Source organism: Argiope bruennichi, chromosome 9 (assembly GCF_947563725.1).
Source record: "Argiope bruennichi chromosome 9, qqArgBrue1.1, whole genome shotgun sequence".
NCBI lineage: Eukaryota > Metazoa > Arthropoda > Arachnida > Araneae > Araneidae > Argiope > Argiope bruennichi.
Window position 1 is genome coordinate 16,405,161 of NC_079159.1, and position 27,364 is coordinate 16,432,524.

Sequence of the window (27,364 nt, forward strand, 5' to 3'; positions counted from 1 at the left end):
GCTATTTTGCTTGACCTTTTAAGGTAGAAGAATCATAATACGCGCAATGAGACAAGCATGGAATTACATCATTTAACTGTTTTGAAAAGGCCATGGAAGGATTTATTAGTGAGGGATAAAAATTACGCTGATAAGAAGACATGCAGACTCGCCTAAATTCATCATCTCTCCTACTGGATGTCCCATAAATAGATATGCAAATGTAGAAACAAGGCACTTTTGCAATGCAACGTGGGATCGAAAATATAAAAGAGCATTGTAGAAGTGCTCTTTGTCAATGAAATTAAGTAAAGGAAAGGGAATTATCAAACAAAATGCATACACATATTTAAAGAAATAGAGATTTGTAATACCAAACAACAACCAATTTGCATAAGCAACAATAGTTAAAAATGTTTATTAGTCATGAATATTTTATTAAATACGATTAATGAGACTTGACAATAACAAGTTCTTGTCTCTATGGTATAAGTACGTGGTACTGTATAATTTTTGAGCATGCGTAGTCTTACTGGATGCTTTGTAGTTGGCTGAGTGTAAAACTATCTTAAAAATTTACAACATAATCTTTTCAACAACCCATTTACCACCTGAAATGCTTAATATATCATTTCTTGCATGTGAGTTGAAGCCTTTTCTTAATTGGAAGTATAGCTTATTGATAAAAGTTATCTTAAATGTTAATTATTAGATCATGATTAGAGAAGAACTTTATATTAAGTTCTTATAACTAGTTAATATTAATTTTATCAATCACAAAAGTTACATTGGATTAAAACTGAAAATTAATTTATTTGTTTCATTATAATTTAAATCAATATGATTAATGTTATAAATCCATAACAGAGGGCAATTGATAAATAAAATTGAATTTTAATAAATCTTGATGGGAAGAAAGCAACAAATGTTAGCATTTTTTATCTATTTTTTATTAATAATCTTTCACTTTTGCAATTAAATTATCTAGAAGGGATATAAGGTAAATACCAGATTTGCTTTTTCTCTAATTCTTTAGTATACTAAGTAAGTAGTATATAAATGTATAACTCTGCATCACTTTGCAAAGTGATACAGACTTATACATAATTTTTGACGAGAGAGCTCTTATGAATCGCAAGACTAGTGTATACATAGTGGAGGGAATGCAAAGCGAAGCGACCCCCGCTATCGATAGTTGATGACAGGAAAAGTTACATTTCAATCGAATGTTGTTCGCATTGACTCCCAAGGAGAAAAAAAAAATATCAACGATCTGTAAAGCGTGGTTAAAGCGTTAACAGCGATGCGTTATTTGGGATCTGGCTTTCCATGTGGGAACCCGGGAGGCCGCAGCCAGATATCCCCACTCGCTTTTTTTCACGAGGTATCATCCAAACAATCATAGATTGCTTAAGTCCTGTTCCCCGTTCTCACATTTGCCGAATAATATAGATATTAAAAGTTTAAAATTTTGAACTGCGTTCAGCTGATGTGAAATAAACTGAAGTAGCACCTCACCCATTCCTAAAGAAAATCTAAAAATTAAATTTTGAACTGTTTTAGCTGCTGAGAAGACAACTGAAACAGTAAGTTATATGTTAGTAATTAGTAAGTATTCGCGACGTGAGGACTTGGAAGCTCAGTTAAATTAACGTGTTGCAGCTTCCATTATTCTACACGACAGTGTTTTAGGAAGTTTAACGCAACAATTCCCAAAATGTAGAAATGAAACGTGGCTTCCTCAGGTTTGCTGCTACCTGGGAAAAAAATGGCATAATACGATAGAAAGCAGCATATAAATGGAAAACACCACCTAAGCAAATATACTTCGAAAGCATGACGATGATGAAAATGATAGCAATTTCAATTTTCTCACTAATAATTCGGCATAATTGGATGTTTTGCGTTTTGAATTCTTCTCTATTCGATAATGTGGTAGCACAGCTCTTGTTCAATACAGTTTCAAAGTTCGCCTCATCTGTTGTTTTGGATTCAGTTCTCTGTTGATTCGATTCTTTTTTCATTCGTAAAATTTTGCTAATGATGATGATGATGATGAGTAACATTAATAATTCTATTAATGATAAGCATTTTAATACTTGCAGTTTTTTTTTCATTTTATTTTTATGAATTTTTTTTTAATGAAAAAAGCATTTTAGTTAAAGCAATCACAAAACGCTAGAGCTTTTCTCAGTAAAAATTGCGATTTAAAAAGCAGCTGACCAAAGAAAATGGAAAACCAAAATAAGAATATAATCTAGAAAGGAGAAGGGATAGTACAACCCGTTGAAAGGATTTATTTTTCAGGCCTTTTTTCTTTCATAGTAAGCAAAATCCTGATAATGAAAAAAAAAGTTAAAAGTACTATCTTGCATTTTAAAATAAATTTTTAAAAAAACATTTTTTTTTTTTTGAAAACTTTGTTAAGTATTGTCCTAAAAAGTAAAAAAAAAAATATTTTTATTTTAATAATTCTATTTTTTAATCTGTAACTTTTAATTCAATATTATAAAAAGGAGGAATCTTGAAAATATTTTTTTTAATTCACTACGGTGTAAAGCATTTGAAACTAAAATTTAATTAAATGATCCAATAAATTTAATAAAAGTAATTTTGAAAACATCTTTAATTATTGCCCTAAAAAGTAAAAATTATTTTTACTTTAATAATTCTATTTTTTAATCCTTAACTTTTAATTCAATATTTTAAATATATTGAATCTTGAAAACATTAAATTAATTGATTCAATTCATTGATAATGTTACGAAATTTCCAGGGGTTCGTTTGGATAGTGGGGGTTATATGGTGTGAAGAACACTCAATCACCAGGCGGCAGTAGAAAATGAAACAACGACGTTTATTTACACGAAGACACACAGGGCAGCACAAAGACGACAACTATATACAGCACAGAAGACGATTATCTTCAGCCGAGACGTGCAGCATACCACAGCATACACAGCAGCATACAACAGATTCTACTGCAGGCAGTAGCACACAGCTTAGTTCAGCACTAGCTTCACTCCGTCGCTGCTCCGCTTATCTCTGGAAGGCCAGTTTTTTATCGTCGGCTCCGACTACGACGACTCCACTGGTTCGCAACTCAATTCCCGACCGCTCGGCAGCTGCGGCTGCTTCCTTTTATAGGTCTCGGGTGGCGGGGCTAGAAGCCTCTCAACCAATCAGGAACGTTCGAGGCGTAACTCGGTTCCTACTGGACAGATCGGGAAAATTCTCGATGTTTCGGGTATATTCTATTTTGGCGCCAAAGTCGCCAAATGGTCGCCAAGTTTGTCGCCAAGCTCTGGGACCTAATATGGAACCAGCTATGCTGGGAAGCCGCATCACAGATTCGTAACAATAATTAAGTTCTGAAAATATTGAAATAATATTATCGAGAACACGAGTATACAAAAAATTTTAACTTCTGAAAAATTGATTAAAAAGTCGATTACCAAATTACATCTTTGCAAACATGAAACATTGTAAAAAAGGAAATACTAGCGAACAGCTATTGGTGTTAGGAACACAAAATACAGTAATTCATGAGCACGCAATATTCACTTGTGTATTATTTTCAATGAAATTTTACCTTTCGTGAATAGACAGTTTATTTTTTGGTTAAAATGCGCTGAAACTAGGTCGAGTGGAATTCAGTTTACATGGGAATTTTTTTCCTGTAAAAGGTATGCTGTTTGCAAATAATATTTGATAAAAAAAAAAACTGTCTTCAGAAACGAGATAATTGTATTTACCTGTAAACATAACATTTTGTTTAGAAACGTTTATCAAATCTATGTCAGCTATAGTTATATAGCATTTTCTTATCAATTTTTAAACAATGATACTGAGTTTTACTTAACCTTTTAAAGGGCCATTTTTTTCTAATCATATTATGTTAAAATATTTTTACTCTTGAAATTAGAATAAGAAAAGGGATTCATTTAGCTTATTAGATAAATTTAATTTGATTCATTAATTAATTTGGTTCATTAATAATTAAGTAACAAATCAAAACTCATCATTTAGTGTGAAATAAAGAACTAAAGCATCTAAGTTTCTGTCTTTCTAAAAAAATTTGTCAGAACTTATGCCAACCTACATAAATTCATACAAAGATTGATAAATTTGGTGGGAAGCACATTTCCCACGGCCCTAGAAAGGGTTAAAAGTGTTTATATTAACAGAAAAAAGTTTTGATTAGCATTCTCATTAAAAGCTCATTTAAAGACTGGAAAGTGGTGTATGAAAAGTAAATACCAAAAATAAATAAATAAATTTAAAAAAAAAAAACAATTTTTTAAGTTAACAGTTTTTTGTTTGTTTGTTTCTTATGGCACTTGCCACTGACAAGCCCGCTGTTACGAAAACAGCGATTTAAACCTGAGGGGGACGTCTCTTATTTTTTATAGCAGCACCAACTAGAGCCAAGAGTACGACTTTGCCACTCACGCATCATTCATTCGCTTGCACAACCCCTTTTTACAGGAGGGCACATTCACACATCTCACAGATAGAACAACAGAAGAACAACCATGCCCAAACCGGGACTCGAACTCGGGACGCCCAGATCACGGGGAAGACGCGCTATCCCTATGCCAGGACAACGGCAACAATTTTTTACATTGTATTAAAACTAAAAATTACTAATAATTCCGAAAGTAATTTAAAACGCCATGTAAAATGATCGCTAGTGTGAACATTTCTGAGGTTACTGTGAGCAATTTTTGTACAATTCCCCACAAATTTTGCTTTTAACACAACACCCCCTTTTTGTCTGAAACTCTGCCAATAATAAAGGAAAATGTGTGTGTTGGCTCTCTACTGGTCATGCTGTTTTATCCAAAGCTACCAAACTTAGCATAAATATATTTCAATGGATGGAAATATCCTTTTTTATTAGCTTTAACGGTTTAAGTTTTTCTGGTCCCTTGGTAGATTCTTTTCTGGCCCCATCTCATGAAATCAGTCCAGTTTACAAAGAGTATTGTTCCTGTTTCTTATGGCACTTACCATGGACAACAAACCCACTGTTACGAAGACAGCAATTTAATCCAACAGGGTGTGTCTCTTGTTTTAGTGGCGACTTTGTCACTACACACGTCACAACCCTTTTTACGGGGTGGACTTCATTCACGCCTTTCATCCACAAATCGTAATTTAGACCTGAATCAGAGAACGATCAAGCCTGATCCGTTACCCTAGTGGCATTACTCTCGACATGGAGGACACTGTGACCACGACAAATTTATGCGCGTGCCAACCACCACACACACCGGGGTAGGTCTTAAGCTGGCGCGGCTCGAATTCGCAATCTAAGAGACGCAAATCCAACGCCCCACCAACCAGGCAATCCCGGCCTCAGAAACAGTATGCATGCAGTTAATCAAGGAAACCAGTGGGTGTGGTCTTCCTAACTGCATACTTTCCTATAAAGGTATTTTCCCCCAGCCCCCACAAAATATTATAGACCTTGCATAAGGCAGAGAACACCATGCATTGCATTGGCGTAGTTATGCCAAATTGACAACAAATTACAAAAAAATAATGCAAATAACAAAATTAAGAGTGCTTACGAAATATTAAAATTTGGCACGAATTGAATTTTATTAAGGTGGGTTCACACGAGGCCAACAGTTGCACGCAATTGTTATCTCTCTGCTGTTGTCCCTGTATTGTCCCCTTGTAAACAATTGAGACAACGTCGATGGGACAATCGCAAATGGTTGTCCCGATGGTACATTGTCCCGTTGCAGTCATGGGATTTTTCTGAAGTAGGCGTGACCTTCTATTGCGCGCAATAGTCGGCCTCGTGTGAACCCACTGAAGCGATATGCACGAGTGAGGATAGAACCTGGGACCTTTTGGTTAGTAGTCCAGTATCTAAACCATTTTACCAAAACAGCTGTTCGGGTAGAAGAGTTGTTAACTGGCTTATATGCTATTCGCCACATACTCTCCCTCCAGTGAGTCGGAGGTGAGACGAACGATATAACTGTTGAGTGGTGATGTAATATTAGTAGTAGCTGCTGTCTTAATGGGCCTGTACCCAATTTGAATAGCGCCAAGCGTTATTGCGAGCGTGTGTGGGTGCTGATGCGCCAAGTGTGTCTGACGGCTTTTGGGTTGCTGCGTCACGTGAGTCTGACGACTTTAATTTGCTGCGTCAAGTGAGTCTGACGACTTTGGTTGTTGGTAGATGGCGCCACAACAACTGTTACGAAGGTTGAAGGTTCATCGTCCGAGGTCACCAATGAAGCGTTATGGGATGCGCCATGTCTACTGCTAACCACACCACCTTTACTGAATCCCTCGTATGATCGCTGCGAGTTTTTTGACATTTATCCCTGGCATGCAGTTAATTGTATTCGAAAATTGAATTTATGGTTTCCACCCGTTTTTTCCCAAACCGATTGAAACAAAAATCTGACACAGGACTACAATTGTAGTAACAAAATCACATTCCAAATTTGACATATTTAGGTAATTGCGCCTTTGAGCTGTCGTGTTTGCATGTTTCTGAAAGTACGAATCAACAGACGTTCAATCCTTTGTTGTAAGATCTATTACATAGATCATAAATCACTATACAAAATTTCATTCATCCAACTCACTTATTTTTGTAGTTACCATATTAATTTGTATTCCAACTACCAGATAGCCAGATCTTTCTAAATAGACTTGTAAAGATCATATACCATATTTCATCCTTGTTGCTCAAATTATTTTTGAGTTTCTCAGTTAGAAACACGGAAAAATTCCTAAAAAGTCTTTTTCGAAGTCGGGGGGGGGGGCGCTAAAACGTGGAAAATCGCTCAAAATCTCGAATTCGAATTTTTTGACTATTACAACATATTCTTTATATTTCGAATATGAGAAAGTACAAAGGAATCTGTCTTTGATTAGCAAATAGGATATTTTTTTTATCATTGCTTCATAAAAGTTTTGAATATATTTTTCAAATTTATGAATGTAAATATATAAAAGTGCCCGAATATGTACCTCATTTATTTTTATGTAAATTTACTTATGTGTCCTTTACACTTGTCCGTTATTTTTATGTCCTTTTTTCATGTGTCCTTTATTTTTTTGAAGTGATCAGTCTTATTCCATTTATTACAATTCATCATTTGTTACACGTATTTCTTTGTTCTATATTTTGTTATGATTTTTCGCGCCATCATTTAGTGTGAAGGTTTTCTATTTGATACAATATCTATTCTGGGGCTCTGAGTTGTTGGCAATGAGTATAACTCTGAAAATTAAGATTAAAAAAATCAGCATGAAAAATATTTAATTCGCATTTATTTTACCATTAATATAAATATTTTATTTTTCTGAGATTACTGCAAAGAATTACTACATCATGTAATAATTCTTTGTAAGTAGTTGCGAAATTTATTGGACTATCAAAGGTTCATTTTTATTATTTTGTTGTTGATAAAATATTTTATTTATCATAAATCATTGTAAATTGTCAATACCATACTGGTACCAACACCAAAAATTCGTAATTTGCCAAACCATTCAGATTTCTTTATGTTTGTAATGGTAGTTTCAATATTTTACATACCTATACTTCCATCTTTCCAGGTGAACCTCTAGAAGAAGACGACATGCACAAAACTTCACCATACGTTAGAACTGTTGTGGCTATACACACCTTGAGAGACAGAGCCAAAGAGGCGGTAGATTCTCTGAATGAAAAAGGACTTGCTGAAAGAGTCAGTGAAAGCTGGGACAAAACACAGGCGGCAGTCACGAACCAAACAAGGAAACTTTTCAAGCATCCGGATGACATCAAACTAGACCACATTCCTCAAAAGTATGGATACGTCTTCCGCCCTAAGAGCTTTTGGGAGCTAGTTCTCCTAAGCGGGACGGTATGCGGCATTGAGTTTTGCTATTCTGCTGAAACAGCATTTGTAACACCAATCCTTCTTAGCCTTGGATTGAACATCAAATTCGTCACAATGATTTGGTGTCTGAGTCCTCTTATAGGGCTGGTTTTCACTCCAATCCTTGGATCTATGAGTGACAGCTGCGAATCTCGGATGGGACGAAGAAGACCTTTCATTCTTTTGTACTCCATTGGAATTCTGTTGGGCCTCGTTCTCGTTCCAAACGGGCATACGATAGGCTTAGCTTTAGGGGACACCTATAACGTTCGAAATAGTCTTCCAGTACCAAACAGCATCACTGCCTTCAACGACACTCATGTCATTTTAAGCAATATGAATGATTTGAGTCCCTCAGAATTAGAAAGCATGGCATACACACAGTTACCTGATTCTATGACAACAGCAAATATATTGGATTTGATTAAATTATCAGATTCTGCAGAAAATTCTGAAACCTCAAATAAAACATTGAAACTAGAATCAGATGCAGGTTCTGAAGCTAAAATAAGACGAAAGAGAAGTATTGTTCCAATAGCAGAAGTGACCAATACAGAAGAAACCGGCAGTATTTTCGAAGGCCATGTTCAACCATGGAGTATTGCTTTCACAGTCATTGGCACTATGTTGTTAGATTTTTGTTCTGATGCTTGTCAATCTCCATCTCGAACATATCTACTGGATGTTTCTTTACCTACTGACCATGCAGCAGGTCTCAGTACCTTCACTCTGATGGCCGGATTAGGTGGATCCATGGGTTATATGATGGGTGCCATCCATTGGGAAGCGACATTCTTAGGCAAATTCCTCGGTGGTCAAGTAAACACTGTATTCACTATTGTCACAGTCATCTTTATAATTTGTCTCATATCGACTCTGTGTAGCTTTCCGGAAATTCCGTTACCAGTTCTGCAAGATCCGAAGATGTTAAACGAATACCAAGAAAAAATACATGCAGGAGATCGACCTGATATCAAAGAAATGATAGCGCTTGAAAACAAGCCTCCTCCAATTTATGGTTCAACGTCTGAAAATAATGGATTCAGTAATATTGCTGAAGATCAAGTCTCTACGTCAAAATCTTTGGACAGCTTGGCGAGTGTTGCTAAACCTGAAATTAAAACAAGTAAGATTTTTTAAAAAACCTTTTTTTCCTTTTAGTAACAGGATAAATGTCTAAAATTAAAAAGTCTCATCTTTCAAAATAATATTTAATCTTCCCTTGCTTTGTTTATAATTGTTCAGGTGACGTCATGCTGCTATAGAGCATTTAGGCATATTATGGTAGTATTATAACATTTTGGCTTTTATAAAGCACAATGCAACAATACACGCGGCGGCACGAATTTAGAACCTAAAATATTCCTTTTAGTTGCCATCATAAACGCGTAAAGTAGTGTTAACTACTTAATGAAAATTTATTTGATTAAAACTCAAAAATCATACACAAAAAATTAATGAAAGATTAGCAATGATACTTATTTCTCTTGCCATTTAATAAGAGCTGCATGTCCATCTTACAAACAATGAAACTATCGAATTTCTGAATGATTATAAGAACTAATGAAAATATTTTTCGATTAACGATTTTTAATTATTTCTTAATCGATATCACTTAAAACAATGTTTGATAAATAAGACATGGCTATAATTTGGTGAACTGTTTATAAAAATTAATGGAAAGAAATTTACCTTGTTATGTTGTAAGAAATATTCTATTCTACTCATTTATGAGAAGAATTAATAACACTTTTCTTTCAATTTAGATTACTTTATAATATTAAGCACAATATATTCATTTTTTTCATGAAAATTTGGTTTACTTTTTAATGTTTATTAATTGTTTAGAGAATCTATAAACTGTTTGAATTCATCTATAATTCACTGCTGTTGAATTATTTTATCATTTACTATTTTTACACTGAATACATAAAATATTTTTCGATTAATGAAATTAATAGATAGTTATGATTTTTAAATAAAAAAAAAATGCTGTAAAAGGTCTCAGGTTACCAAAGAGTAGTTTTGTACAATTTTACAATGAGAGATAATATAATATTTTAAATGTTAAAACTAAGATTAACTGAAGTTTTAACTAAACTTTATTCTTGCTTCTACATTATCCTTTTTTATTTTTTAACAATGAATAAGGAATATTTTCTGCCTTGATTTGTAGGTATGATTAGCTATTTTGCTTGTCCTAACTTTTTTTCTCAAAACATTTTATGTTTTACTTTTTACATTTATTGTATAATTAACTGAAAATAATATAAGTATTCACTACTTTTATTAAGGGCTACAGGTTATTTACTGCAATGATGTTTTTAAAACGGAATCGCGCGCGCGCGCGCGCGCGCGTGTGTGTGTGTGTGTGTGTGTATGTGTGTGTGTGTGTGTGTGTGTGTGTGTGTGTGTGTGTGTGTGTGTGTGTGTGTGTGTGTGTGATGATATTTTAAAATTTTAAAATCTAATTTATATCTTAATCATTTCCTAATTTTTATCTTAAATTAACCAATATTACTTTATTCTAAAATATTCTCGTATTTCCTTATCCAAATATATATATTGTTAAATTAACCCATATTACTTTATTCTAAAACTAATATGGGTTAATTTAAGATAAAAATTAGGAAATGAATTAAGATATAAATAAGATTTTAAAATATCATTACGCACACACACATGTTGTGTGTGTGTGTGTGTGTGTGTGTGTGTGTAACATTGAAAAACAAACCGATGAAGAAATGCTGCCCGAATTCTGTAAATGCATAAAATGAAAGAGTTTGAATTGGTAGGTTGATAGAACATCCTTTCGTTATCTGCCCATAAATCGAAAAGATTATATCTAGCGAGTTTGGTAACCAAATCATATTCTTGCAAATGATGAACATACAGTCCAATGCAGTGACGATACTCTCAAAATAATTTAGAAAGGAGAAAATCTGAACAATCTGATGAGAATTCACAACATCTTATCTAAACCAGGGTTTTAATTGTTCGAATATCTCAAGTATGTTTCTAATTAGATGCATCAACACCAATAAATGATATTAAGAGAAGGATGCACACTAACAATCTTTTTTAACCAACCAGTTCCACTGAAATGAGCGACAGGAGGAGCAAAATTCACGAACCTGCACTTAAGTAATGGTTGCCAACTCAAGATAAGGAAAATATTTTTTCCTTATTTCCAATATTTTTCCTTTATTCTTGTCTTTGACCAATAAGGCTAGGAATGTATATAATTATATATTACATTTATTTCCACAGAACGTAATATTCGCCCATTTTTAACATATTAATTTAAAAGCTAGAAGAAAATTTTCCTAACAGTTCTTTAAATGACCAAATAGTTGGAAGGACGACTTTCATTTGCTCATTAGTCATTACAGTCATAATCTGAAAGCTTGGATGTACTTTGCTCGTCTCTCGTTTGCCCTGGAATTGAATGAGTACTAACATGCGGGAAAACTGAGTTTGCTGAGTGTTTTATTGTTAAAAATTTAAAAATTCTGGATATTATGAATATAACTAATCAGAGAAAAAAGGGTGAGCCAGTAATTTCTTCCACTCTTGACTGCCCTAGAGTTAATGCAATAACATTCTGCAAGAACAATTGGAATAACTCTTAGTTTGTATACTGCTTTACAGATAAAAAGTCCAATTTTTTTACATTGAAAAATTACTGAAATAAATAAATCCAAACTATTTTTTCTTCCCAGTATCAGATTAGTTTATCATTGCAGGAAAGGACTCGGCAATCAGCATTGTAGCATCCATAGTTGCAGCCGAGGAACATCCAAGTCTGAAAGACTTTTTGAAATCCTTATTCAGCATGCCTAAGTCTCTGAAAATCTTGTGCCTCACCAACCTGTTCTGCTGGATGTCTCTGGTCAGCTACTCTCTGTACTTCACGGACTTTGTGGCCCAGTGCGTCTTTGGAGGCGATCCACAAGCCCCCGAGGACTCTGAAGAATATCAACTCTACATAGAAGGAGTGCAATTTGGCTGTTGGGGGATGGCCCTATATTCGCTGTCCTGTGCAGTTTACTCCTATTTCATCGACGGTCTTGTCAAAAAAATTGGTAAGCTCTCAAAGTTATTTCCTTATACAATTCCAAATAGAGACATCTAAAGTCATTTAATCAATGATAAAAAGGGGGAAAAGGAAGATCTGTCATTAAGCCTAGTAAAAAAAAATGCTCTGTACATGATCATAATTCATGTCAAATTATTTAACACATTTTATAAGTATTATTTGTTTCAAGAACTCGGAGTCATTCCTTTTGGATGACTTTTACACCTCAGAGGAGTGATACGCAGTGAATAAGAAAGGTGCATTTCCAGAGTTCTTTGTTGTGCCTAGCCTTTTGCACCTTTAGATGTATTTTCTCCCATTTTTTACGCACATAATTTTGTCTTGCAATATTTTATTTAATTCGGAATTCATGAAAATATAGAACTGTGGTGATATTGTGATACAGTCTCTTAGTTTAGTAAAACCGATCAGAAGTTAAGAATATAAGGTCTCGGTGATGAGGAGATTCCTTTCGAAACTAAATTTCATTTAAAAACCGCCATGAAAGTATTTCTAGTACTTATCATTTCCATATCCTTATCCTGGTCACATATCCTCGCGTTGGAGTATATGCTGGTTCAGATGCCGTACTCTTCAACTGATCAGATTTCAAAATTACATGGTTTCTTCCAAAATATCTTTCATGTTATTTTGAAACTTTACATATATGTAACTAAATAAAATCCTTGAAAATATTTTTGGCTGTCTTAAAATTCAAAAATTATATCTATTTGATGATGTTTGGATTGTCAATTTATTACTTTATTATGTTATTGTTTGGTTTTTTTCCCTGTTTCCCCAATTATACATTTTTTACCACTTTTTATCTCCCTTTGTTTTCAAATAGATAAACTAATTATTTGCTTAAATTTCGTTTATCTCTACAGGTGCCAAGCCCACTTACATCGGAGGGCAGTTGGTGTATTGTTTAGGAATGATCGCCATGGCAATATGTAGGCATAAAATAGCTGTTATCTTGCTGTCACCCGCAGCAGGCATTATGTACGCCACTCTTTTCACCATGCCTTATATTCTGATTGCTCATTACCACTGCACTAATACGGTAAGGATTCATAAATTTATTTTTAATGAGTTTTTTTAGACTTTCTATAATTTTTACAATCTAGAAAAGGATTCCACAAAAGTTTCTCAGCAATCCGGCAAATTCATCCGAATTAACAAATGCATCGGATTAGTGATGTTTTATTTAAAGAATGCATTTTAATTGTAAAATTTAGGCTTATTACACAAAAATTACAAAATTATAAAATATAAATTTATTATATACGATTTATATTCTATGTAATAAGTACTAGCAATACCCGTACAGCGTTGCTCTTGGCATAACATTCAAGAGGAAAAATTAGCTTAAAACTTAAGTCTTGTCGCCACCCGATATAACATGGACATGTCACGCAACATCAAACAAACATAAAAATATATTTAGAACATGCATTTTGATTCATCTTTTCATTTTTAATGCTGAACAATATGGGCAGGCTATAGACATTGTTTGTATTGAAACCGAAGCATCATTTCTGGAATTCACACATGGATCATAATTCAGGGCGGAGTACTCCTTTTCGGAACAAATATCAGGACACTTGTTCTTTCACTTCTTCCCTTCTGTCTCAAATTTAAATGTCTTTCTCTATGAGCAGACAGGCAATCACTTCTTTCCTCATTAAATTCCTTCTGTCTCTGTAATTCAATTGCAGTGCGATTTAAAGAGAGACGGTTACTTCGCTCAACAGAAAACTCACCTTCCGTAAGTGTGGACATTCTTTTTCTGATATTCGCTAACCGAAAGTTTCTTTCCCCTACATTTTCATTATCACGCAACAAACGAAGCGTTTTTGGCATTTAATGTGCACCGGCCAAGGTTGGATTTCCTTTTTTTTTGGGGGGGGGGCATAATGAGTTTTGAATCGATGTTTAAAATCAGATGTAAACAAAGAAATGCATTGCATATGCATACTATAGCTATTGCTATTTGCGCATGCACAGTTTGAGGTTTTTGCACATGCGCGGATAAGTGCAAAGCACAGATACTGCTGTTTTACGTGGCCGAATCCTAGAAAGAAAATAATTAATATCGCAATTATAAAACTCTGTTTTTTATTTTGATATGACTTTAATATACTAAAACTTTCCCAATAAATGCCCTACAAAACTGTACAAATATCTTCAATATCAGTTAAGTATTTCTGGAGGTTTTCTCTTTCAAATATACAGACGCTTTCAGGGGGTTTTATTTTATACTCTGTATAGATTAAAAATGTTCAAAATTCGAGAAACAGCCAATTATTAATGCCTCACCAAGGTCCCAAGGACTAATTTCCCCTCTAATGATTCCCACATGCCCTTTTCAAAAATGTAGGAATAGCCGTTTTAGCGAAATGTATCATCTGAGATACTACTGTATATCATGTGGCTGATGCTCCATAGTTTATATCTAATTTCTTGAATGAAATATATTTTAGTAGTTCTAACCCCATTTAGTCTAGTATTTCTAATCAAGTCTATGAGTCTCAATCAAATAATAAAAATAAGAAGGGAAACAAGACACGTTCTTTTGGTCAAATTAACCTTGTATTTCTTATTTAGACTGAAATCTCGCTCAGTTCCAATGTAAGAGGGTAAGTATTGAATGATTTTCAGGGAAAACTATCACACATCAATGACGTCTTGACTTGAAAAGAGACCGGCAAATTTTTCCGAAACCGTTCTGGCAAAGTTAATGCCTCTTGGTTTAGTATATCTAATTAAATCCATGAGAGACAATGTCACCATAAAGGGAAAGACTGATACTTTTTCTTTGGCCAAAGCAACCTTGGGTTTCCGACGGAGCACCAAATCCAAAAGAAATCTTAATTCCCAATAAAAGGGTAGATTATCTTCGTAAAGGATTTACTGGGGAAGATGAATCACATTAATGTATCCCTTGACAAGAAACCAGAAAAACTTCTAGAAGTCACCCTGACTCGAGTTTTCATAGCTAAAGCTCACTTTTGTCAATTAGTTGAATGATGCTATAAAACCCCTAATCACCCAGAATATAAAGTTCATAACCATCTTACTCCAATTTATGTTCCCAGCCATTCTTTTAGCACAAAATATTGCGCGAAATCTCCCCGATCTTTTTGGATATCCTGAAAGCTGTCCAATATCATTAAAATATCGTAACAATGTTGTTGGGCATTTTGCGTTAATAGAGATGCCGAGCCTTTATCCATTAGGCAATATCTTTACCGTTGATTATTGCACCAATTTCAAAAAGGGAAACGTGACAAGTAAGGAAGCAAAATGTGGCTTGCAAACATTTCAAACTTTAATGATAAAATAAAGATTTTATAAATAGAATCTTCCGCCTCTCACTGATTCAGATGCTAATGCGCCAATCCATGTCAACAAACTCACATCGAAGGTTTTGAGTTACAATACCTTGATTGCCGTTTCACCCATATTCGAGTGACAGCTAAAGTTCTCATTCAGTACTGAATCTAATGCGAGCAAAACATGTTTGTGTTTAATTTATATCTACATGTTTCAATGCATTTCTCACCATGTTAATCGCCGGTGTTTCCTACCTACTGTAAAGTCTCGATCCAATAACAGGTAGCGTTATGATCAAATTCTTTATTTACAGCTTTATTGCATAAAAACAACTCTTTCTCATCTAGGTTAAATGAATGATGCTACTTATAGCACGAAATTTAAACAAGAATAGTTCCTAGAACAAATTTGGAGAAAACGCCTTCACAAGAACAGCTAACAGGCGGTTGGCGTCTCAGGCTACTGCAGGGTTAGCTCTAGGAATCCACCGAATTTCCTTCGGGTTGAATTTTTCTCAGAAGTCCACTTCATACCAAGCTCCTCTCTCCCTCTTCTTCCGAAAAATCTCACCTTTTATCTTTCTCTCAGACTCCACCTTTCCTGTCCACTCCTTGTTACCCAATCACCGTTCAGAACAACCTGAATCGTCTCTGGTCGCCCGTGAGAAATGTCCATTGATGATCCACCCTCCACAATGGGAAAAATGAAGGACATCTGGACATCTGGAGTGTTTGACCCTCTCGCCTTTCGAAGACACGATTTATTTACCTGGAAAACGCACGTGTGGTTCCTTATCTGGATTAGCACTAATTGGCCAGACGACCGTACTTAAAAGGAGGGTCTTCCATTTGGCAATCTGGAGGCACTTAACACTGTGGGAGTTTCGTTGATGAAGAATGGCCCGGAATGTAAATTATCGAGTGTGGGAAAAAGGAATGTCACAGTGGTCACCCAGGGAAGAAGCTGAATCATTACACTACTATTTAATTAAATATTCTCTTATCTACAGCAATCAAGAGATGGGAAAGAAGTAAGCATCTTATTATATAATGATCAGAATCACAGGCATGAATTATGGCATTGAGCTTGCTACACGGTAGACAGGGGGAAAGATCATTCAAACCCTAAAAGTGGTTGTGAAGCACCTCTCTCCCTTTTCAGCTGGAATAACAAAGGGAAATGCAATTCAATGAGTAATGTTAAATATGTACAGCATACCTAGCCAATTATTTCATATGAAATATAACCAAGCATAATGAAGCTCAGTTGAATTTTATTAATCCGTTTGCAGCCTTGATTTACGCATATGATTCGGAAAATCTGTCTAATTAAACTACCCCTTCTTTGCTATCCCTTAATTTATTGAAAAGATGTCTTAGATCAATGAAAATGGAATGGATATTTCGAAAAAAAGTAGGTTATTCCCCCACCCATCCACACACATAATGCACTCCAGCCTCACCAAAAACCGTTTTTATTTTCGAAGTTTTATGACTACGGCCAGTAAGAGCTTTTGAGATTTGTTCGCTTTCGAAACTTGACCATTAAAGTTCGGGTTTGATAATAACATCATTATTATTTAATCGATATCATGTATTATTACGTTATTATCATGTAATCAGTATCATGTATTATTACGTCATTATCATATAATCTTCGTACAAGCGTTCATGTGCCTATTTTCCGCCTGCATTCTGCCAATGGGCTGTTATGATTACGATAAACAGCTTCTCCGACCCGCCCTACAGACACACGAAAAAGTCTGAATGACAGGACGCCGTGGCAGTATTGGTTGGAACCAAAATTGGATTTTAAGGACCATCATCGGCCACGCTATAACTCATTCCATAGGAGGCACGTCCCATCATTGGTAGGGGACAGCTGCCCCCACACCATATTTGTACCCACCAGGTCGGAGAGAACCGACCATCATTCTGGAAGTTTCTCACCACCATACCCATCTTAGGTGTTCTTCCTAGGAATATAGCCTTAAGAGTTAAACATGTGGTGGTAACATCATAAGTCAGATAACAACTTCCGGAGAAGAGTGTACACTTTTGTCTAGTGGCTTTGTTACTCGGCTATGAACCCTAACGTTGCAAGTTCGAACCTCAACCTGCACATTGGTGACCCTGGTTCTGAACAACCGCATCCTTCATTCAGCTGTCGTGGCTCCATCTACCGGCAGCAACCACTCACACACGCTCGCCGTCGCCCGCCATAACACTTGGCGCGATAACAACGTTCGTCGCCCGCCATAACTGGCGCGATAAACTCTACCGACTCACTGGTGGGGGACTATTGTGGTGGTAACATCATAAGCCAGATAACAACTTCCGGAGAAGAGTGTACACTTTTGTCTAGTGGCTTTGTTACTCTGCTATGAACCCTAACGTTGCAAGTTCGAACCTCAACTTTCGCAAACAGATCGCATCATTATCTATGATTGCAATCCAAAAGTAATAGCAATATTTATCCTTTTCTTTCAGTTCTCTAGCGAGAAGAAAGGCGTAATTGGAGGTGTCCGAGGCATCGGAACAGATGTAGCTGCCGTCAGTAGCATGGTTTTCCTTTCCCAATTTACTTTATCCGTGTGTATGGGAAGCATTGTGGAGTTGGTGGGTTCAAAAGTGGCCACGGTGTGCGCTGCAGCTCTCCTCAGCGGTTGTGGAGCTATATCTGCAACACAAGTTCTTTATCTTGACATATGAGTTTCAACTCATTTCTAGAACCACCAAATTATTTTATTTTTGCTCAAGTCAAATGACTATCTATTTATGAACCATTATAAAAGAGTTGTTCAAAAGAATTACCTCGATTGCAATGGCTGTACCTTCTTTATAATAACAAAAGAAAGAAGAAAATTGAACAAAAAATATAAGAAAGTTTAAAGTTTAGTTTACGTATATAATAATTGTCATTTGCCATTTCACTTGATCTATATGGTAGCATATTTTGCTGCCATGCGAAGTGTTCTCATCAGGTATCGTCAGTTCGGTCGGTAATATATTAAAATAGAGACTGTACATTTTAATGAAATGGGGGTACAAAAAGTAATTTCAGAAGATTAAGAGAGACACGTGGAGAACATGCATTCAGCTATAAAGCTATCTTTAATAGCCGGAAACATGCTCTCTGAGTAAAGCTTGAGACGGAATATTCCATGAATGGTGTTATTGTGACCAAGAGAAGACACATAGAGCAATTTTTCTGTGTGCAATATATGTATATTCATCTTTTTATTCACATGTGGGCAGTTATTACGCACCCAAATAAAACTTTAAGCTACCTTATGGCATTGAGGTCAAAAATCATTTTGTATCTTTATTTATGAGAAAGTTATAACCATTTGCTATAGATGCGATTATTTTGAATTACCCCATATTTTACAATGGCGAAGTAATTACGATATGATGATGGTAATTGTGTGCATTCGCTAGAGCAAATGCTACGGCTCTTTTGTTTTAATTTTGGAATTTCTAGAACTTTTATAAATGTCGGTTAGTTGTAGTGAATATAACATCGTATTTAAAAACCTTATCCGTATTATTAATTTTACCACTAAATACATCGTGAGAGTTAAAAAAAAATCGGACACCATGATAGATTAAAATACTAATTTCTTGAGTTTTGTTGTATTCATAAATTCATTTATTATTATTGGTTAGATCAATTAAGAAGGTAAGGTAACAAATAAAAGCTCTTAATATATTGTCGTTTATTCATATGTGTGTACTATAATTCTTATTTATGTAACATTTGTATCTATTACATAAACATTATGAATATTTATTATTCAATGTAGGCATTAAAATAGACATCTGTATATAAATTCTAAAAATATTTATAAATGATTTATATGTATCCTTATATATAATGAATATTTTTCCTTCAGAGCAAAAACCCATTAAATAACTACAACCTGCATAAAATAATTGTTGAATATCTCTGAGAAACTATGTAGCGAGTTATATCACAAATATAGTTTTTGAAGAATACATTCATATGTGCTTCTAATATTTGCTGCAAACATATTATGTAAACCATTTCTTTTGTGTAGTATTGGCTGTTACCTATAAAGTGTATATATTGGGTCATATATGAATGCTATCATTAATATGTATAATGTTACTCTTTAATAAAATGTTATATAGAATTTTTTTCAATTGTTTTTGATTGAATGATATTATAATTAAAAACAAAATGAAAGTAAAGAGTCAACTAAAGTTAAAGTCAACTATTTGCAATTTATACTTATATACGAAAGAGAGTGTGTGGGTGTTAAGAGTGTCTAGACAAATCTATCGCATTTACAACCATGAAATTTTATAAACCGTCATATTCGTGACTCAAAGCAAATTGAAGTCCGACTTGAATGTGCAAGATTTTTATTTAATGTTTTATGTTGAGTTTTTACCTGTTATATTGATTTGAATAATTATAGAAAAAAATCCGTACTCAGTTTCCGAGAACAAAAAATGTTATTGTAAAAAAATGGTACTGTGTAATTATATTTATAAAAAAATATATTGAATTTTGATTTTTATTTGTTTTAATTAACCAATTTTTCTGAAAGATTTTAACTGAAACTAATTTTTCCGTCTGACATTATAATTCTGTTACTTTTTTTTTTTTTTTTTCAAATTCTTTGAGGATAAATTTTTGATTCATTCAAAAATTTATCTGTAATTTAAAACAAGACTCATTAAATTAACTTCATTCATTTATTTTTAATTTTTTCAGCTCAGTTTAAAGATTTTTTTTCGCTATTTGGCAGCATTGGAAAAAGTTTTACTTCGTTGATTTCGTAAAGTGCCAAATTAAAAAGAGAGAGAGAGAGAAGACACCAAGATTTTTAAATATTTTTAATGCTAAGAAAATCATTTACAAGACATTTATATAACCTTTTTAAAACTTTTTTTTGTCTAGGAAATAAAAATTAAAAACATTTTAATAGAATTTTAAATATGGAAATTAAACTGTAAATTAATCGCCACAGACGATCATCAGGTTCCCCGGGAATATAAACCGTTTTATATAGCTTCTATATAGAAGTATTATTTTAATTGTCTTACTAAAATTTTATTTATTGTGTCTATGAATCTTTATAACGGAGATTAGTGCCATAGCGCTATTAAAAACATAAATATTTGAGAATAATCAAATAATAGAGAAAACTGTGAAAATGGTTTGAATTTTTGAGCAGCAATGTAATTTATTGTTGAAAATTAGGCATAAACAACATTTAAAAAAAAAAAACGGGAAAAATTTACACGATTATTAAATTGGTATCATCATAAAGGCATTTCTTATAAATTTTAAGCATCCTAAATAAATGTCTTTATTTAGGATGCAATAATATTTTCGGGTGTTATAGCAGAAAAATGCCAAAATTCTGTTTTATTTTTAAATAGAATAGCTCCCAGGCGAACATTTCCATCTTTACAATTGCATATGTACCGAATTTAGTAGCTTTAAGGTAACACACAGAGACAAATTTTCTGCTTTAATATTATTCGGTTACCAGAAAGTTCGCCAGAATTAATTGTTGCTAAGATTTTTAATTAAGTATTTTTAAAAACTTGGTCATAATGGCTTCATTAGCAAAATATTTTTAAGCTTTGAAAGGTACGATCGGAGTTTAACTCACTGCTTGGCGCAATTTTCAAAAATCGCCAACAACGGTCTGGCGCCGTGTTTTGCAAAATGTTCAAAAGCAATGTCCAATCATGGCGCATAATAAAGGCGAAAGATAATAAGTTTGCCAGCTTTGGCGCGTTATCGTAATTTGGCGAAGAAGGGGGTTTAACCCTTTGAAATTTGATAAATATTTAATTTATATTATTTATCTCCGTTTCATTCATTTTACTATGCATTCCTCTTGCTTTCTTTCAGCTCTCCAAGAATCCGAAAAAAATGGATATAGTTTGCTATTTCTAGCTATTTAACAACGTAATCTAATTTCTAACATAAAATAATGTAAAATTCGGTATTTTTCTTCATGTTAATTGTATTTTAAGTATAGTTTTTTATAGATTTTTCCCAGGGTTAAGAAAATATATCACTTGCTTTCCTGAAATCTGCTTTTCCAATAATAGTTTTGTATCTTGGAAAAGGCAGTAATTTTGACTGTTAACAATTGCTAAAAAATATCTGCAACTTTAATAATAACTTTATTGTTTCTTCAGAACTCTTACGATTGTTACTGGAAAATATGCTTAAAATATTTCTAACAAATTGATTAAATATACAGAAAAAATATTCATATGACAAAAAAAAAAAAAAAAAAGTAAAAAATTGTAAATATTTTTTTTTTAATTTTAAGTTAAAGCAGAAGTTATTGGGGAGGAACGTTAAAATTTTGCTTAATTTTTAATTTAAATTCTAATTAAAATTTTAAAATAATCACTCCCGAGTACCCTCCAAAGCACGTATGTGCCAAGTTTGGTAGCACTAGGTTAAATAGTCTAGCTTTTTAAGTGTCAGCACACACATTCATCTTTATTATATGTAAAGATATATGCGAAATCTATATTTTTTTATCATACAGTAATGGTACATGCGCAGTTCACAAACGATGCAATTTTTGTAAATGTTACTGATCTTGTTCTGAAAGAGATTTCATTTAATAATTCTGATAATCATAGCTGACTATTCTGACCTACCCGAAGGCAAGCAGAAAAATCTAAATGATCAGACCGTCACGACACCATTGGCGGAAACTAAGGATGAGGCTAAAACCCCATCACCGGCGACGGTGAACAACTCCCGTAATAGGGATTCCTTGTCTTAGGTAGCGAGTAGTCACACCGCACCACTTCTGTACCCACTAAGGCGATGAGAACAAACCAGCATTCGGCAGCTTCTCATCCCCATGTTTGGAATGTCCCCTGAGGGAGGGGGGTTGTACTAATTCTGATAAACCACTTGGATTATTCATAACAGCCATTTACGCAATATTTTATGAATTCATATAATAGTTTATATGCTTACCAAACGTGACAATCAATGCCTTTGAACACTAAAAATGTTGTGCTAAAAATGTGTGACTTGATTGTGTATTCTTCCATTATTAAAAGATAATATTACAAATCAATTTAAATTTGTGCTTAATTTTAACAAATATTTTAATAAAAAGAAATATTATGGATTATTATATTATCATAAAAGCAGAATAATTTTCATAATCGTAACTTACGGGATATGAAAAACTTCAGTATTACAAAATAATCATGTATATTTGTGACACTAACCACAGTATAAAATACCAAGCTCTGGTTAAAATCTTTTAATGTGCTTGGAAACACTTAAGGTCTGCATAAGTTTATTATGCCCCCTACACAATTAAATAATTTTCCATTTAGTCTATTAGTCATTATAAAATTGAAACTTACAGCATGATATGGATTTAGAATTTTTATTAGCTTTATTGTTTCAAATAACCCCCTAAAAAACTACAAATATTTCATTGTGCTATTGTTTTAAAAGAATTGATAATTTTTTGGAAATAACAATATACAAAAATAGCAACAAAAAAAAACATTATAATAATAACTGAAATAAAATAAATAAGTATTAGGAAACATTAGAAATTAAAACAATGAAAAATATTGTTCTAAGAAAATTCTATTATTATAAAATTGATATCATTAAAGGTTTTTTTTTTTTTTTTTTTTTTTTTTTTTAAGTAATGTAAAAATGATTTTTGTGCAATAGTATGCTCTGAAAATGTTGAAAGAAAACATTAAAATCTTGATTAATTTTTAATTAAAAATTATTTAAAATTTCAAAAAGGATTTTTAGCGAGCACCTATAACCAAAAATTATATGGTAAATTTGATAAGTTCAGATCCAAAGATATACATTGTAGAACATTTTGAACTATTTTTTCACGAAGCATGACAGTTTACAAAGAGTATGCCAGTCTATAAACATAATAAAAACTATAGTTAATACTCAAGTTTCTTCAAATAACATTTCAAAGAAATGATCTTTATTTCATGTTGAAGTTAACATGATATTTTTAAATTTACAATGTGCAATACTGGAACAAAATTTCTATCATACAAAAAGATAAAAGTTTGTAATAAATAGCTTTATTTCAAATATATAAATTTTGCATGCCATAAATTTTTCATATATACAGTAAAAAATATAAACAAGATTTATACAAATGCAAAAAAATCTATTAAATAGCGTGGATCGCTATAATACATTTTGATGATAATAGCAAGTCCTTTTTCTACATTTCAACATATGAGAAGCTGAAATAAAATAAATAAGTATTAGGAAAACATACAAAAATACTGCATATTTTAAAAACATTTTTTTTAACATTCCATTAATTTTTTTTAAATTCAGTATCTCTTTATTTGATACTTAAAAACTAAAGTCATTGAATTTAAGATTAATATTTTCTGGATACAGTCAGTAAATAATGAGGCAGAAGGTATTGCAACAACAGTGATGATAACTTTCTCTCAGCTATTGTTATTGATAACTAAATTATGTGCACCCCTTTGAGCTAGAAGTGAAAGGTCTCCAGTGAAGCAGAATCTCTTTATCAAAAAAGTTCAAACTAAAGCAAACAAGTTAATTCTTTCTGTTTTTCAATTGCAAGGGACTGCTTCTCTCTGAATTCTGAATATGAAGTTAAGACAATTTTTACTGGTATTAAGAAATGTTAACAAAATCCAAAGGTAATCAAATTGAAGTACACAGCAAATTTTCTTATATCATCATGATGTACAACAGAGCAGAATCATATACAACTAATGTTAAAAAAAGAGAAGGAATTAATGGAAAAAAAGTCCTGAGATCTGCTCTTTCCCAAGTAATACAGATCTATTTCCATTTGATTTCCACATCATGTGACATGAGCAGGGTTTTAAATGGATAACAAATTCAAGAAGAGGATAGACACAAGTTTCTAGTATCAATGAAAAGATTTCAAGGAACATAACATTTTGCAACTAATGTCACAAAGGGCTAAATCACTTAACTACAAAGGATAATACTTTTGGTTTCCTTAAATAGTTATTATGAAATTTCCTCTGTTTCATTATTGATTGAGCCTAATAAGATATGTAAATAGCTGAAAGAAGGAAACTTCAGAGTGCAACACTATATTTTATTAATAGACCCACCATATCACCACTGGTTAAAAGATTTAACTAAGTTACATTAACATAAAAATTCGAATGTTAATGTAAGCTAAGGTCAATTTTAATAATTGTAAACTAAGATCAATGTTGAAGCAGCAGGCCACTCTCCAACTTTCCATAGCTCATAAACAAGGAGAAAGAGGAGAGGTACCGGATACCAGAATTTCCATATTATGGAGTACATTGACATGAGATCTGATTTCACTCGAAATTTGCAATTCGAGTGAATAACAATATTATACATGCTTTAAATATTTCTTTTAATGCTGTCTATCAATATATTTTTTAACTGCTTTATTATTCCAAATTTAATACAATAAATCAAATTTAAAAATTGTTTCTGTCACAAGACACAAAGAACATAGGCAAGTACAAAAATCCTAATAAAGTTTATATTTCCTATAATTACTGAATTAATACAAATAGTTTAATATCTGATTTTGTATCTGGCTAAGATTATTGACCAGATACAAAAATATAACTAAAATTTACTGGCAAAAAAAAAAAAAAAATCCTGTATTGAAAATTAAAAGTACATTGATTTAAATCATTCTTCAAATTTAAGTGTTGTTTATTAATCCTGTCTCTCAGGATTAACAAACAAAACTATTAATTAGAATTAGCATTTGTTTATAAATCATTTCTTTTTATTTTCAGACAGCAACCTGTCATTAATTAGCTTGAAAATCAATTGAATAATTTATAAATTTAATAGGAAGTATTGTGATTAAAATTTAAAAAACAAACAAACAAAAAAACTGAGCAATTGAAAAAGATGCCTCATACAGTTAGATAAATAGTTGTTTTTGAAGAAAAAAAATTGTCAGAAACAAGAAAATCTGCTTATAAAAAAATTGAAAGAAAATAGTTATTTTCATTTGGTAACTTTGATAATGTCTCTTTGTGAAGATAATAAAGAATTTTCTAATTAAGTAAAGTTACAAGTAATAAGGGGATGATAAATTATATATATTAATGGAATTTCATTCATGGAATTTTCAAAATTTGAAAATCAGGTTGCCAAGAAATTTCAAAAATTCTGGTTTTTACTAAAATGTTAGCAAAAAAACTGAAATTTTTCTTTACTGACTAAAATACCCAAGAAATATTTTTATTCAAATAATTCAAAATGCAAAAAATTATCTTTGTTTTCAATTAAAAAAATTCAAAAGAAATAATTTCATTCTTAGCTTAAAGAATTCACATCAACAATTATAACGCAATACTAGTTGTATCAACAAAAGAGCTATGCTAATTTGTAGGAATTAATAATTATTGCTATTTGTTTCATCATTTTTATATTTAAAATGCCTCTTTAAACATGACACAGGCTTGGAAGGGGAAAAATAAAATAATGAATTGTCCCAAAACATAAATACTATGAAATGAAATAAGTATGATTAATTCAACAATAAAATGAATAAATTTAGAGAAAAAGCTATTGAAATATTAAAAAATATTTTAGAATTATTACCTAAAGAATTATTACTAATCAATCTCAAGAATGAGAAAGTTAGATTATGAAGATTCTGAAATTCTCAGATATTTGTCAGTCAGCCTCTTTCATATGATTTATTAAATAGGTGTTTTAGGTTTAAGTTGGTTTTATTTTTTTAATTAATAAGTAAAAATATATTTTTTTCCCTCCATATCTGATAAAAACAGAAAGAAACAAGTTCTTGACCCCCTCCATTTATACTTGAATTCATTTCATTTTCATGATAAAAATAAATTAAATATATCCAAAAGCATTAAATAATTAATAACATTCTAAAATATATTTATAAGTAATTACTTAAAGAGATTTATACTTATTTACCTAATTTATTGCCATTCTTAGTATTAAAGCCACAAGCACAGTGCCAAGGAAATTGCATAATGATGGGACGATGAAGACCATAGTCTTCTTTCATGCGCCGGGGCATCCTCTTGCCGAATAAAATGGATCCTCTATGCTCAAAAAATGCTTTGGAACAACAAGTCATATATACAGAGTTCTTTTTGCAGTCTGTGCAGTTGAACAGTTTACTGCAAAATAATTTCAGAGCATTAAAAATTAGATTATAATAATTCAAAACATTAATACACAAATATAGAATGGAAACTCAATAATACATAATTTTTTTAAATCTTTTAATCTAGAGTGAAGTAAAAACTTGACAAATGTTTATGTGATGTACATTTATGCAATTTATATATATATATATATTAGTACAGCAAGGGGAACAGTTTTGGAAAAAAAAAAGTAAAGCTAATATTTTACTTTTGGGCAAAATGTTTAATAATTTTATGACGCTCATATTTTTTTACTATTTTATATTCCGCAATATATATAATATTATTTCAAAATATTACTCAGCATTTTCTTTCCTCAACATATTTTGAATAATTACTTAACCCTTTCTAGGGCCGTGGGAAGTATGCTTCCCACCAAATTTATCAATCTTTGTATGAAATTATATAGGTTGCCATAAGTTCTGACAAATTTTTTTAGAAAGACAGAAACTTAGATGCCTCAGTTCTTTATCTTACACAAAATGATGTGTCTTGATTTGTTACTTAATTATTAATTAACCAAATTAATTAATTAATCAAATTAAATTTATCTAATAAGCTAAACGAATCCCTTTTCTTATTCTTATTTCAAGCCTAAAAATATTTTAACATAATATGACTAGAAAAAAATGGCCCTTTAAAGGGTTAAGTTAGGTTACTTTTAGAAAGAACATGCATTGCCATGCTTACATTTTTTTTCAACTGAAAAAATGTAAGCACAAAGCAATGTAAGCAACTAAAAAATGCAAGCAAGCTGAAAGGTCAGCTTGATTATGATAATGACTTTTAATTTAAGCTTTTCAATACTTCATTAGAATCTAAAATGCCTGCTAAGGTATGTATATTAGCAAGTA

At 32.3% G+C, this 27,364-nt stretch overlaps 2 protein-coding genes across 3 annotated transcripts in view; one reads left to right on the forward strand and one right to left on the reverse strand.

Moving 5' to 3' along the window:
- LOC129985297 (membrane-associated transporter protein-like) overlaps positions 1-19,379 on the forward strand; it is a 47,111-nt gene extending 27,732 nt beyond the window's left edge. For both annotated transcript variants that reach the window (XM_056095274.1, XM_056095273.1), the window contains exons 2-5: positions 7,573-9,003; positions 11,624-11,962; positions 12,843-13,018; positions 17,781-19,379. In XM_056095274.1, the coding sequence (XP_055951249.1) occupies positions 7,596-9,003; positions 11,624-11,962; positions 12,843-13,018; positions 17,781-18,002 (2,145 nt within the window). In that variant the 5' untranslated portion in view covers positions 7,573-7,595 and the 3' untranslated portion in view covers positions 18,003-19,379. The remainder of the gene's footprint in view (positions 1-7,572; positions 9,004-11,623; positions 11,963-12,842; positions 13,019-17,780) is intronic.
- Positions 19,380-23,365: 3,986 nt separating this feature from the next.
- Positions 23,366-27,364, reverse strand: part of LOC129983866 (uncharacterized) — a 62,905-nt gene continuing 58,906 nt past the window's right edge. The window contains exons 22-23 of the mRNA XM_056093534.1: positions 26,275-26,483; positions 23,366-23,555 (exon numbers count right to left, since the gene is read on the reverse strand). Of these exons, the coding sequence (XP_055949509.1) occupies positions 23,497-23,555; positions 26,275-26,483 (268 nt within the window). The 3' untranslated portion in view covers positions 23,366-23,496. The remainder of the gene's footprint in view (positions 23,556-26,274; positions 26,484-27,364) is intronic.